At 44.1% G+C, this 15,554-nt stretch overlaps 1 protein-coding gene across 2 annotated transcripts in view; it reads left to right on the top strand.

Annotated features, from left to right (window-relative positions):
• The first annotated feature begins 467 nt into the window (after window positions 1-467).
• Window positions 468-15,554, top strand: part of METAP1 (methionyl aminopeptidase 1) — a 475,875-nt gene continuing 460,788 nt past the window's right edge. Inside the window, exon 1 of one of the 2 annotated variants that reach the window (XM_085641167.1) lies at window positions 468-734. In XM_085641167.1, the coding sequence (XP_085497293.1) occupies window positions 618-734 (117 nt within the window). In that variant the 5' untranslated portion in view covers window positions 468-617. The remainder of the gene's footprint in view (window positions 735-15,554) is intronic. The other variant, XM_085641168.1, reaches the window with a different exon arrangement.

Below are 15,554 nucleotides of genomic sequence, written 5' to 3' on the forward strand. Positions count from 1 at the left end.
TTTGTTTCAATATTTTCAAGTCATATTCCTAAATCTTTTTAAAAAAAATATTTTTCTAGTTTTCTTACTGAGGGAAGAAGGTGTAAAGTCATTTTTAAATTAAAACTAAAATGGATAGCCCATGACTCCATGTCACCAGGGGCACAGTGTTCTATCCCCGAGTTTTGCGTTGTAAACCAATTACATAATTGGAGTGGTATTCGTGGTACGAAGTCAATTGAATCAACTGGACAACCACACCTGAAAATTATTTTGAAAAGGACCGCTCAGGACTAGAAAATGTAGGAGGTGACATAAGTCATCTGGCAACTTTAAAACCTGCAGAGAAATAATATGGTTTTAAATGACATTGAATTCATTTTTTAAAAAAAATAGATTTACATGGTCGTGAGTATAACAAAATTAACAGGAAGCCACAACATGGGCCTGAGGTTATGCCTCTAGTGTGCGCCGGGAAACGTCAGAGGTGGGCTGAGACAGAAGTGCTTCTGCCCCTTCCGGTGGGCCTATCCGTGCTCACCCCTCCCCGCTGCAGCCTGGGCGGACCTGGGGCCGCTCCTTCCTTCCCTCCTCCCCTGGCCCGAGTGTGCGCTGCCAGCGGCAGGAGGAGCTGCAGCATGGCGGCCGTGGAGAGCAGCCGAGTGTGCGAGACGCAGGGCTGCTGCAGCCAGGCCAAGCTGCAGTGCCCCACCTGCATCAAGCTGGGCATCCAAGGATCGTACTTCTGCTCGCAGGTAGGGGAGGGGATGGATTCGGGCCTGTGCGGGAGCAGTAGGGTGCGTGCATGCGAAGCCCAAGCGCCGGCACTCACGCTGTCAGCAGTGAACACCCTGCCGGGGTTTGATCTGGCTGATATGCCTGGGCACGAAGCTTGCCTCGTCTGTGTAAGAGGGCGGCACCAGCTCCACTTTGAGCCGGGTGCTGCTCCTGTGCAGGTGCAGAGGGGCCTAGCCCGTAGCTGCGATCAGGTGGTGCGGGAGTTGGAATGAGTGTCGGCATTTATTTATATAGCCCTTGAAATATGGGGTTTGACAGAGCAACCCTGCACCTTTCATGCAGTTTGCGAGTTGCACATAAGCTCGCCCTTCGCCTTAATCTTTCTTAAAATGTAATTTGGGTTCACAAGTTTCATTTAGGATTTTCTGCACGTCTCTGGTTCTCTATAAACCTCCATCTTTTTACAACTTTGTCCTGCTCGCCGCGTTGCCACAGCCTCCGCTTTCTGCAAGTCAGTCTCTGCACGTGGGTCCCATGCTTTTTTTTTTCTCTCCGTTTCCAGACTTTATTTCTACCAATCTTATTTTTCTTTTATTTCCAGTGTATTTCAAAATGACCTTGCCCTAAAAAATAATTTGATGTGTTGTACTGTACTGTTCTGCGGGGGGGTTAAGTTAATAATTTTTTATTTTTATTATTTTTTATTGACCCTTTCCCTAGTCATTGTGTTACTTACAGGGACGCTCTGTGCCACCGGCATCATTACGAAGATGTTTAGGTCAGCAGTAACGTAAAGGACAGCCTTTCTTTCGGGTGTGTTACAGGAGGTTTTGAGGCCTTAAGTAACTTCTGAGATTGACACATGACAGCACTTTATGCAGGGTTAAATAAAGTTAAACGCACCTCAGTATCATCACGCGCTACATGAAAGCACTTCCCACATATGCTCAAAACAAAAACACCCTACCAGTCACGCACACCACATGGTGTAGGTTGCAATCCGTATGGATAAGCGCTTCAGCGCCCCATAAAATGGTAGTAAGCGCTATATAAATACGTTACAATACATTCTTTATATTATGCCATTTTTACAATATACCTAAATGTGTGATGGTTCGGGCCAAGGATTGTGAATGTTTGTATCATCTAGGATGGAAACTAACCTACAAGTTCTAGCATATTTGCATAGCAGGTACATTAAATACAAAAAAGGTAAAAATAAAATATAAAATGCTTGTCGAATGACCTTTTGGTTACAGTAAGAAGTGATCCACACTTTTTTTTTTTTTTTTTTTTTTTGGAAAGAGCATCAGTTTGAGGCTATTTACCTTGGTTCATGGTCATGGTGCAGATACATTATGGCAGATTCACATAACATTTTCTCCATCTTTGTGGAACTAAGGTGCGCAAAATGAGTACTTAGCAGTAGCAGAATAACTGGGAGCTAAAACATTATACTGAAGCATGCAGTTATTCTCACACAATGGCAGATTGACCACATTCATCTAATATTGTAGATCACTGCGGTATTGCTGGGAACGTTTATGAATCAATGAAAATTAAAAACAAATGCTCCAGGTGTAGAGCTAATCCACTTGAGGCAAACTTGTCACTTTAAATAAAGAAGGGTGCATTGTTATTCGGGTTCATCATTATAAGAAGTCAGAACTATAATTCAATGCCCAGCATCTGACACTTGACACTCCCACTGCTGTCTGTGGCTTGAATACAGTTTCATAAACGGATGCAATGGAGTTGTAGCATCAAACTTGTAGGTGCTGTTCAGAAACTGTTAATACTCTGTCCACAGTCACTTGCAACATTTGGAAGTAAGTCAGAAGGTCTTGAAGTTGACTTGGACATTCACTCAAAGCCATGTCTGCTGCGTCAAGGCAACCAGGATTTCTTTTGGTTAAGAGCTGGGTTCTGGTAGTCTGGGCTACTTGGAGATGGAAATATTACCATTTTGGCTTCATGAAAACGTTCCTGTCGGAACACTAATTTGTCTCTGAAAATGATTAGGATGGGACAAGTGACCAATGTATTGTGGAAATTAAAAGTTGTATATCTGTTCATTGATTGTGTAGTTTGTTTTTATATGTATGACCTGAAAATACATAACTAGTTATAGCCGAATTGTGAATGACTCCCAGTGTTTAGGTTTGGGCATGTTCTTGGAAAAAAATTGGCCCAAGTTTCGAAGTAATGGAGAGAAGAGTTCTTTATCGAAGTTTGTGAGTTTTAGGAAGTATGTAGTGATAAATGTTTCTGTACATTATCTCCATTTTAGCTGTGTTTGCTGTTGATTGTGTATTTATTGAGTTTTTTTTATTTGTATTGCTGTGTACCCTGTTGCTATAAAAATGCAAAAGTATGTGACTGCTGTTGGTCTTTAGGAGATGTTAAAGGATGTAGGTAACCTTGGTGAACGTTATGGATCTGTTTACGAGGCCTGGAGACTGAGAGGGGGTGCATTTTCAGTTGTCAGGCCCTGTTGATTGAGGAGGGGTGGTACAATGAAAGTCTTCCTTTCAGAAGCGGCTGAGCAGGATAATCTGGCTAGTGACATTGAGTTTTGCTCCGTTTTATATAAGCATCAGTAAGCATGCATCCCTTTCGTTGATTCCTTATGGGCTTCGTGCCAGATTTTGATTGTGGTTTTTGTTTCATACACTAGGTGGAAGCTGAATTGAAGTTGTCTGAGAAGAGTGTGGGTTTTGATGTGCATTTTAAGTTGGGTAGCAACCGAATTGTTAGTTTTTGCTTTTGAGGGATAACACTAGGTCTGTAAATGCTGTTCTTGGGGATAATGGGTGGACTTCTCGCAAAGGACTTTGAAGGTGGCTTGTTTTGATGTGTGCTTAGTAAATGACTTGTTCATAAGGAGGGTAGTGAATGGTGCTTTGTTATGCTTGCTCTTTGACACGTTTGGTAGAGATGGTGTCTCTGGATGAGGTGGAGTCTTTTAGTGTCCTTTATTTTAACAAGAAACAGATCAGAGATCTGACATACTAAGCCCTTGGATGCTTTAGTGACTCTGCTAGAGCTGGGCTAGCTTATTTTAAGAAAGATTCCCACTCAAACGAGACTGACTACTTGTTAGCAGTGCTGCTGATTATCTGGATTTCTGCCTTTGTGCCAATCGATTGAAGATAAGCTCTCCATTATTCAGAGGTGGACGCGAGTCATGTAAGTTGGAATATCTGATTTACGATATAAGGGTTCTTATTGGCGGGTATGAATTTGAATACTGTCTGCACACAGTTCGAATTGTGACTGGCTATGTGAGTTGATCATACTCTTCTTTGCAGGTTCCTGGACTGGCTGTGGCTTGCGTCACAAAGCACAATGAAGCATGACTTGTAACTTACTCCGAGATGTCTCTCCAAGAAGTTGTGAGAATTTTCTGTTTGTGGCATACTGCTTGGTGCATCGGGAGACTGTTGTTTTTGTTAGCTGTGTGACACGTCAGGATCTCCAATTTAACTGGCACTATTGGATACATTTACATCCTAGGGCTGATCCTCTTTGTTGTGCTCCGCTGTAGATGAAACAATATGTGTGCCAAGTCATCCTAACCTTTTAAACATGATGTAGATAAAGCTTCAATTCTTCTTTTATTCTATTTTTTAGCTTTGTGTGCATGGTGAGTGCTCATCTTATCACACCACACATGCTTAGAGATACAGAAACAGGTTTTTGGCTAGCTCCTTTCAGTCGTTGGCTACTGCCGTTAAGCTGGCTTTTGGTATTGGCTAACGGCTGTTCTTCAGAGATGTTAACACAGCATTTTATGGATGGTAACACTTTTTTCAGAAATAGTCTGCACGTGCATTAGCTAATGCCTTTATTTTATTTGTTTTTCCTTAAGGAGAGTCTTGTGTTCCTTAAGCAGGTTGTTGCTAGCCCACAGTGTTACACCCAGCCAATTCCGCTCCAGTCCTTCCCATCAGCTGTTCTGGATGTTACTTTAAATATTTTTTTATTATACCGCCCTGCTCCCCCCCCCCCCCAACCCACCTTTCAGGTGCCTGATGGCTGTGGAGTGCAACAGAGCCACTTGATTCACTTTTAAGTGCTCCAAAAATGGCCACCAGCACGTCATGATGCATGCATTATTGCACACATTTTCACATGTTGCAATTTATTCACATACATATGCTCGCACAGTGTCCACCTTGGAATGTTTGCTCAATGGTTGTCTTTTGGGCATGTGCGTAGAATGCGAGTTATGCATATGTCTTTGTCGTGACTTGCTGGACAGACATGAAGTGCAGATACAAACAAGCATGACAAAGCCAATAGACGGGCCACACCTTTGCTAGGAAGGTGCCAATTGGCTTTCCCAATGCTTGTTATCGTTTGTGATTTTGGTGTCAATGCAGTGCTTTCAAAAGTAGGTTATGCCATGCAAATCAGCCGAAGTAGTGTTTTGTGGGAATCCTGTGTGGGAAGTCATTCCAGGCTTTACAACTTTCTAAGGCAAAGGCAATTTTACAGGTGGTGTGCTGGCAAGAGATAATTTCCATTGTGAATAGCTAGTGTGCAGCAATTTTCTTTTTGCAGAACCTATGTCGGTAGGTGTCTGTGGTGCATTTTTATAGACTACAATATGAGACTGGTTTGTAATTGTGTGTTGCCGTAATAAGTTTTGTTCAGGAACGTGGGGAATAGATGTAGTGAGCTGATGTAAGACTAGTTCTGGTGATAATGAACTGTTTTAGGAGGGTTTTCTCGCTTGAGAACAAATACACTGGGCAGCTTGTATTAAAGGCGACCTTTTCCTGCTCCCTTTACCTCTGCTTTCCCCAGTTGGACCTCTTTAAGCTGTGAACATTTATACAAAGCACCAGACTCTGTTCCTCTCTCCCAAACTCCACACAGACAATTAGATTTTTCCTCTTCCCTCTTTGAAAACATGCTCCTCAGAAATTGAACTACTGAAGTGTTAATGGTGAATTTCTTGCTTCCAGAGCTCAATTAGCAGGAATGCGGCAATAGCAGTTCCAGACTTTTTTCTGTGCTCCTCACCCTGGCTGTATTTGCATATCTTTGTGGGAGTGCAACTCATTGGATGTGCAGCCTGATCTTAAGAGAAAATATTATGTTGACATTGGCTTTGAATGATTGACGTTGGTGTGACCTGGGCAGATATTGATCTGTCTATCTTAGTTAGGACCTAGTTTTAATTGGAAAGGGTTTTTTGTTTTACTAATAATTTGGTGCTGTTTGACGACTTTCAGGACCTATTTTTGCCACTCGTTTCAGCTGCTGTCTGGAAAGTTCCTGGGTGATTCGTCAAGCGGGTACCGAGAAAAGGGGGGTGATCCCAACATTCGTTATCCCCATGCAGTTTCCATAGGGATTTGAGACACGACTACAGCCCAAACTGCTAAATGGAATTACACACATTTGGTAGAAAGCTAGATCTTGGTCCAGAAAGAGTGCTTTTTGTAATTTGGTGTGAATCTGTTCAGTAGTTTGGGAGTTATAAAAGGGAAAAAGATTTATGTATATCTACAGATACGTGTCCACCTAGGTAGATCCACGTGCCAACAGTATTGTCGTGATTGGCTGGCTGCAACCTTGGGGCACGGTTCCCAGGGGTGGGGTTGGTGGGTGGTGGGGGAGGGGGTGGTGGTTAGGGGTGTAAAGTAGAAATTGGATATATGGGGTCAGGTTAGAGGTATCCCGATGGAGAGGGTCTGTGAGGGACCCCTCATGGGCAAGAAATTGTCCAAAAGCATTTTTTTGGCAGCACGCAAGGATCCAGACCCCAGTCTAATAAACACACACCCACATACATCCATACACACACCCATGCAGCAGCTTACACACCCATACAGCCACTTACACTCACACCTATACAGCAAAACCATTGACGCACCCACTCACACCACTGAAGCCCACACAGCCACTTACACAGCCACTCATACACCAACCCATCACACACACCCACACCGGCACCCATACAGCCCCTCACCCATTCAGAGACCCAGAAACCACGTACACACTCATACAGCCTCTCACACACCCACCTACAGACCCAGACCCACACAGCCCTTCACACACCTAGTTACTTAAACAGGCACCCTCTGATACACCCGCTCAGAGACCCAGAAAACCACTCATACACCCAGTTATACATCCATTCATATATCCATTCAGCCACTCACACATTCTCTTACACATCCATACAGTCACTGATTCATCCACTCGGAGAACCTCACGCAGCAAATCACATACCCAGTCAGACCCCAAAACCTTTCACACAGCCATTTCCACACTCGTACAGCCCCTCAACCATCCAGAGAATCAATCCTGCATCCACTAACAGACCTACACAGTCCTCAGATACCCACACACAGGCAGTGATATAGTTATATAAATTGTATTAGGATATGTTTGTATTAAATGTGTTTAGTATGGAATTTGTGCTTTTGGTTGGGGTCTGATCCGCCTGCAACATAGCTGGCAGACCCCTTATTTGGAAGTTGATACGCCACGGATCCAAGTGAGATTTGAAAAAAGCATTTGAAAAGAGCCTTTGTGATAATGGTGTGTAGATGATTACTACACATAGAACAGGATGCAGTCTTTTAATTTGTTGAGGAACACGCTGTTGCCTGTGTCTGGGAAATGGATTCCTTCTTTTCGTTTTCTTCCGTCGTTGTCGAAGAAGAACTTGTTATGGTACACAGAGCCCATTTTGTGATGTCAAAGTGGTTTCTCTAATTTTGAGATGTTTTCGTTGTGAGAAGTTGGCCTGGTATATTCTGTCCACTAGTTATAGTGGGCACCTTGTACCAGTCCAAACAACCCCTTATTGATGATAGGTTAAAGACAACCTTTATTGAAAGCTATCCTAGTGGTACCTATGGAGAGCAGCCTTCAGGCTAAGTCTTGAAGGAATGTAAAGCAGCTTGTTTTACCAGTCTATAATCTCTTGAATGGCTAAATGAAAGGCAACCACACCAGGTATATATATAAAATATATGTATTTATTTCTAAACACACCCTACTAGTCTCTTTATGAGGCTAGAGGTCAAAACACATGTTACACTTCAAATATTACAGTTAAATAGCACAAATACACGTCCGGCCCTAGGGGCGAGCCAAACCATATACTAAATTAGTGGTAAAAGAACCACGACTTAACTAGACGCAAGGCCTAGAGCCTGTAGAATCGCTGGGACCCCAAGGAACCACCCAACGTAGTGACACAGGGGACCCACAGGGGCCTTGTGCAGTGTGAGAACACAGCAGTGAGCTCCCGTTAGCTTCTATGGGGAAAGTCGCAGTTAGGTTTTTAAAGATTAGGGACACTTACAGATGAGCTAGGACCAAACCCTTTTGGACTTGGGAAGTTCTAGGGTCAACACCCACGGAAGCACCGGAGTACTCTCGTTACCTGACCCAGGGAAGCTGGGTGCATAGGTGTCAAATGGTGTCGGGTCGCGTCGTCGTTTTCAATGGGAGCTGGCAAAGAAGTGCTGCTGCCGGGAAGATGCGAAGTGTACGAAGAGATCCAAACCTGGATCGAGGTCGAGAAGAACCTGAAAGCAGTGACCAGGGCATGATAGGCGAATGACCACCGAAGTTGGGTGATTTCAGGTGAAGAAGGTGAAGCTTGACTCTTCAGCCACGAGGACCAGGAGGCGTCGAGGACGGCCAGGAGCTGGATTCGAGCTGTCCCACGAAGGATGTCTAGTGCTGCAGCGTCGGTGCCCGGATTGGACACAACAAGCCTTGGCAACAGCAACCCACGCAGAAAGGAGAAAGATGCTTCGGTGCAGACCAGCAAGATCTGAGGGACTCGCTACGCGGTGGGGAATCAGGGCACGTCTGGAGCAACCAGGGAAGCCCAAGGAAAATCAAAGTTGCCTTCACAGGGACCCACCACTCGATGGACCAGGGATTGCGAAGGAGCCTCGAGCTGAAATGCAAGAAGTGGGCTCATGGAACACTCGTGGAGTGTAGGCCCGCTATCTTCGGTGCAGATTGTGCTCGGGCGTTGGCTGCAAGTAACCCAAAGCACGACTTCGAGACACAATGGACTTGCAAATGTGCACGGTGACCAGGAGTTTCGGTTCCACATTACTCACTAGGGCTGCGGGTCTCAGCTTTTTGGGGACTTGGGTCGGCCTCTGAGAAGTTTGCCAATACTTCGGAGTCCGGCCGGAGCTTTGGAGATACGGACCGGCAAAATGCTTCGTTGGTGCCTGCTAAGCAGGGGAGTCACTCCTTGACCCCAAGGGAGATTTCTTCAGTCCTCTAGTCGAGCCTCAAAGTTCCATGATTCAGCTACAGAGTTTCGTCCAGGGATTTCTAAAGTCCTGTTGCCAGAGGTTCCTTACTTATACGTAAGGAAGGGGTTGGACTAACTCTGGGGAGGGTTTGGAAAGAGGGGTGACTACACCCATTTCCTTTGTCCAGTTTTGCGACAGAGCAGGGGCTGGAAGCCCCTGAACCGGTTTGAGCTGGACTATGCACAGGGACACTAAATGTGCCCCCAGTGCAAGGACTTCAAAGCACTCTGAGAGTGCTCCCACCCAGCCCCAATACACATCAGCCTGTCTGGGAGGTGGTTACACCTCCCTGAGACAGGAAACCTATTGTCTGGGCCTCCCCTGCCGGAGTTTCGGTCAGCAGCAGGAGGCCAGACCCGTGTCTGTGGCTGCAGCATTCATTTGGTGATGCCAGGGCTCCGTTAAGTTGGTACCGGGTACACCGGTGCTGTCATGTCTCTCCCTCTAGAAGGGTGGGATCATACTCACACCAGTTACTGGTGTGGGGGTATGATTCCAAGGTGTTTGACACCAAACACGACATGTTTCCGTGCAGCCAGTCCAAAGTTAGCATTTACCGTTGGGTTATAATGCACTTAAGAGTATATGGTCAGGCTGCACCACTGACAACCCCGGAGAAGAGATTCCGAAGGCTGCAGAGGGGCTCAGCTCATGCCTGGGCACCCTCTCACATATAACCAAGCACCCTGCCTTCAGGATTGATAAGGCCTGACATAGGGGTGACGGATAGGTTTCCATGTGCACCGATAGGTGAGGTATAGTGAACCTTACCCAGGCTGCAGTAGCAGACCAGTAGTGTCATTTTGGAGGGCTTTTCAGGGGTGGCACAATACATGCTTCAGCCCCTGGTAGGCCTCTGGGGTACCTATGCCCTGGGTACATAGTGTACCATATACTAGGGACTCACAAGGGTACCCCAGAATCCAATCTAAAGTGTACCTAAAGTACATGGAATCAATTTAGAAGAGAAAGCAGAAAGGCTGGGGCCCTGAATAGCGGGGTCCCAGCCAAACTAAGTCAAAAACCATCAAGACACCAGGAAAAAAGTGGGGGCAACCATGTAGTCAGATTCCACCTTCCTACATTTGTGTTTTCTCTATCTGTGGGCAAAACCGGTTTGGCCACTGCCACTTTCGTCTTTGGCAGTTTGTGGGGAAAGAGTGACGTTAATGTACCCAAGGTATCCTTCATTTGGATTTCCAGTCCTACACCAGTAATTGTGCTTGGGTCATTGCCACTACAGTTAACAATCATGAGGTATAGATGTTGGCAATCCGCAATGCTTTCAACCAAAGGCAGTAGTTGATGCCACTTTAACCCTCTCTGGCAAACCCAAGTAATTGTACATTAGATAAACCTAGGCCAATGTCACTGCCATTCTTTCTAGCACCCTCTCTGGCCTAAAACACAAAACTGTGGTTCATAATCCAGGCACTGAACATTTTGGAGACAAGCAGGAGTACAGGATTAGGCTGCAGCAGAATGAGGCATTTTTGAAGAGGAGTTGGCTACAATGGAAGACAGCAAGTAATCTAAAAGAACATATTTGATTGGGTGGTAGAAATGTGCAGAGAACAACAATTAGGCAGTGACTTTAAGGAAAAAAGTAACTAACTTTGTGATTGACTATGGGGAAAAAAAAGTTATGATGTTTGGGATATGCTTTGAATTACTTAGTCAAACCAGACCTGCTACAGTTAATGCGAAGATAATATGCTGTTTAGAAGAAGTGTTGTGAACTTAAGACCTCCTGGTAGGTAGAGGCTAATGAAAACGGAGCTAAAAGGGTAAGGGAACAAAAGAGACTTCAGTGTAAAACTGAAAAGCAGACTAGTGTACAAAAATTGCTCATTTGGGAGGATGTCCTGTAATTATAATATTTTATAAAATATAAATGAAAAGCATTAACAGCAGATTTTGAAATGCTTTTGAGGGCTTCCATGTGAATCCGCGGCTGATTCTCAGGAGGGGCTGAGCACCGCAGTGGATCCGCAAAAAACTTACCAAATTGGACTTCTTTACAGGAAACATATAAAAAGGGTTGAAATAAATAGTGACCATTTAGTGGTGGTATTGCAAAAATAAAAGATGAAAGGAAGTCTACACTAATTGCAGGTTTCAAACCCCAGCCCAAGGCCTCCGACTTCTTCAAGCAACACAACGACCCGGCTTCCACCACAGACATTCTACTAACTGAATGGAGCCAGCATGCTTCAAAGAACACCTCCTCCATCATGAACTCTTCACTCAGGAGCCCCATCCAACCCAGGCCCTCACCCCATCTACAATTCAAGCGAAGCCAGAATCGGCCATGTACTCACCACCTTGTTCATCACCTCATTTGCCATGACCACCTTCTCAGAAGACTGGAAACATGCACATGTCAATGCCCTACTAAAGAAACCATCATCAGACCCAAACTAACTCAATGACTATCGACCTATCTTCCTGCCTCCGTTCCCGACCAAAGTATTCGAAAAAGCCATCATCAACCAACAACTCTCTTGACATCTGGAACAGTACCTCCTACTTGACTCCTGCCAATCTGGATTCTGCAGCAGCCACAACACAGATTTCCCTCATTCCGACTACTGACGACATCCAAGTCCTAATCAACCAAAAAGAAATTGCGGCTCTGATCCTCATAGACCTCACAGCAGTCGTTGATATGGTCTCGCGCAGTACCCTCATCACAAGGCTGCAGAACATAGGCATCCAGGTAGCTGCTCTCTGATGGATTACCTCCTTCCTCACTAGGAGAATGCAAAAAGTCCATATTTCCCACTCACCTCAGACCCAAAAAATTATCTGTGGAGTACCCCAAGGATCCCTTCTCAGCCCAACCCTCTTAAACTCTTGAGACACCTCTGGCCAGCATCGCCAAAAACCACGGACTCCACATCATATCCTATGGTTACGGTACAGAACTCATCCTCTCCGAAGAATCCACCGACTCCAAGACCCACTTCAATAACTGCATGACAGACGTCGCCAACTGGATGAAGGGCAATGGCCTGAAGCTCAACTCTGATACGACAGAGGTACTGTTTTTCAGACACAAAAGCTCTCCATAGGACGCATCATGGTGGCCCTTAGAATTTGGAGCCACTCGTACCCCCACTGACCACGCTAGGAACTTGGGCATCATTCTGGATAACAAGATAACCATGACCACACAGGTCAACTTTGTCATCTCCTGCTTCTTCATCCTCTGCATACCTCTTAAGATATTCAAATAGCTACCCCAAAGCTCAAGGCACACCATCATTATTTCCTGTCGACTAGACTAAGGAAACGCCGTCTACGCAGGGATCGCAACTTACCACCTCTGACAACTACATACCATACAGAATGCCGCAGCCAGACTTGTCCTGGACCATGCATACAAGGTCTTACACAACTGTGGACCCACCTAGTTGAACCACCACCTGAACTTCCATCAGCCTACCAGACACCTCCGCTCTGTGTCCCCTTCTCTTACCCACACATGCTGCACCTGACATAGCAGATACGAAGGTCACTTCTCCTCCTACCTTGTAGCAAAGACATGGAACAAGCTACTCTTTAATCTAAGGACTCCAACCCCCCACCCCCCCTCCCCCCTCCCCCCCATCTCTTTCAGAGTACCGAAAGTCCCTGAAGACCTGGCTGTTTGGCTATTCAACTGGACCTTGCTAGCGACTTAATAACCTCACTGGTGACAAGAAGCATTCTACAAATGTACTGATTTATGATAGATGAGTACTTGTGTGAATTGTGGGTGTGGCACTTAGCATATGCAGGTGTATCAACACTTCCCCTCTCGCACATTCCCCAATTATTTTATCCACCGGAGACATGTTAAGTGGAAATTCCCACTTCCTCTAAATCTACATATGTGTTTCTTTTCCAACCTAGGGAAGGCCCTTTCTCCAGCTTTTTAAAGCAATACGTTAGTGTGCTTCCTCTGTGGCCGAGCAATTTGCAAACTGGCTGTGATATCCACAAACCAGTTTGTGGAACTTGATCATGTTTTGCCTGGTCACACCTATCGAATTGTCACTTTCTTGCTACTTTAAATACAACTTTTGGCAAATTGTTATATTGGTTGGTTGTCTATGTTCTGATTTACAAGTGGCCTGCTCACTGATCCTTTAAACTGATATTATGAAACAACATGTATGCAAAGCTATGTGAATAGGACCCAAAATGATTTGTCTATGAACAAAAGCTAGTCTGGATAGAAAGGTAGAATTCAAATTGCTGTTATTGCATGCACTGCAAACGTCTGTGCATGCAGAAAGGTATTCTGGTGTAAATATTGACACGATCACTTAGCATTTCACCCTTTCAAAGCTGAGAGATTGCCTGTGCTTAATAATTTCGACACCTTTTATTAGTGCATTGCTTTTGTGATCTGTGCCATAGACCTTTGGTTATGCCTTTAACCAGATCATATGTTCTTAATTGGCTATAAAATGTTTTAAAATATGCTCTTCACTACAGATTTTATAAGTGCTCAGTTTTTAATTGAAATTAACACTTTCAAGGAAAACAGTATTTTGATGATTGTGTAAGTTCTTGGATGAAATGTGGAGAACCAAGCCAGAGAGGAAGCATTCTGTGTATATATCGAGAGTGAAGTATCCGGTCCACCATTAAAGGGTTTGGTTGGATGGACTGTGTGTGGCTCTGCATGTGGGTTCTTTGCTTTGCCCGGCTATTAGAATATTTCTTTTTGGGTAGCAGCCACTCAGCGTGGATCAGAGATCTGCACCCTGTTGTTCTGAATAATAGTTGGTTGGACTGTATTACATTTTCAATAATTTTCAGTTCCTGACTTGCAGAATCAAGTGTTGTGTGTTTTCAACTAGAACATTGAGCTTGTCCAGTCATAAGTTAGGTGAACCCTGGTATATCCAGAAAGGTTCTTTGCAATGCACTTTAGCAAAGTTGTATACAGGGATGCAAGTCTGCTGTCCACTCAAACTATCACATGGACACTCTTCCTCATATCTTACTTTTCATCCACCACATTCCCACAGGACAAAGGGAGTTGGGCTAAAATATATTACAGATACAACACTTTCTTTCTATAAAATAATCTAATTCGAGGTCTTGGGCGTAGTGGGGCAATGTAAGTGTTATGTATGTACATTTACAAAGACAGTCCAGTATAGTGATAGTTCCATTACATTTGTGTAGGCGTAGTGTAGATTTAGTAAGGAAAATAAGGAAAAACAAGAATTAACCTGCTTATTGTTCTATATAACGGCCTGTATCACAGTGAGGCACCAGGCTGTTGTCAGCAGCAACTAAATAACATGTACACACAGACTTCCTTTCTTTTTTTTTTTTTTTTTTTTTTTTTTTTAACTTTATTTTCTTGAAAATCAAAACCAGTCATAGCAGGTACTATTTACAGAGATATGCAAAATGAAACGTATGGAAAAAAAGAAACCCAAAACAAAAGAGCGTAATACATGAGAAACACCGTCTAAAACACAAAAGATAAAATACATCCCAATAGACGGGATAAATACTGCAGAACAAAGAGAGCAACATGAAAAGAAAAACAGCATTACACATGAATATAAATTTGGGCCTTGTCCGTAAAAAGAAATCAATACTTTAACCATTCAGCTAAAGGGTCCCAAATCACGTCTCCTTCTCCCCCTCAATAGAAACACAGAAGACTCCAAATTGTAAACAGCAAGCATTTTAGCTCTCCTATTAACGAAAGTGGGTGCTTCAGGACTTAGCCATTGGGAGGTAATACAAAGCCGAATCATGGACATTGCTACAAACAAAAGAGCAGAAACCGATCTAGATCTTTCGACCATCACTGTGCTTTCACACCCCATTATCACCATCTCTGAAGAAATGGTAAACAGGATATTCAGCATCGAGTTACTAAAGCACTTGACTTCATGGAGAAATCCACCCAGATTCGGACACCAATAAAACATATGTATGGCGTCAGCTGCTAGAGACCCACACCTAGAACAACGATCTCCCTCATGACCCCCCCCCCCCTTTACAATTTTACCTGGTGTGTAGTATAGGTCGAACATTGCCATATAACTTTGAGTCCGTAGGCTACCGGAAACTAAAAAATAACTTGCTAGTTCCAGTGCGGGCCTTATCTCCACCCCGAGCTTCCCAAATGTCCCCTCCCACTTAATGTTCTGTACATCAAGATCATCCGGAAGAGCAGATAACAGATATTGATAAATTATGCCTATTCTAGTCCTCCTTTGAGCTAGTTCAATTACAGTAACCTTGTTGAACATTGTTGGTGTCATGTAAGTGTTTCTCAATAAAACTTCTAATCTGAAGGTATTTAAAAAAAGTTGTGAGTATTTAAATGAAACTTATCCCTTAGATAGGAAAAAGAAGCCTTTTGTCCGTCAAGACCTAAAGCACCTATAGCGTTCAGCCCCAATGACTGCCATCTGAAAATAACCTGATCCTGACAGATAGGGGGTAACACTCCAGCAGCTGTGAAGGGGGTATAAAAATTAATGGTCGGAATTGCCCATTTATGAC

Source organism: Triturus cristatus, chromosome 2_2, assembly GCF_964204655.1.
Source record: "Triturus cristatus chromosome 2_2, aTriCri1.1, whole genome shotgun sequence".
Classification (NCBI taxonomy): domain Eukaryota; kingdom Metazoa; phylum Chordata; class Amphibia; order Caudata; family Salamandridae; genus Triturus; species Triturus cristatus.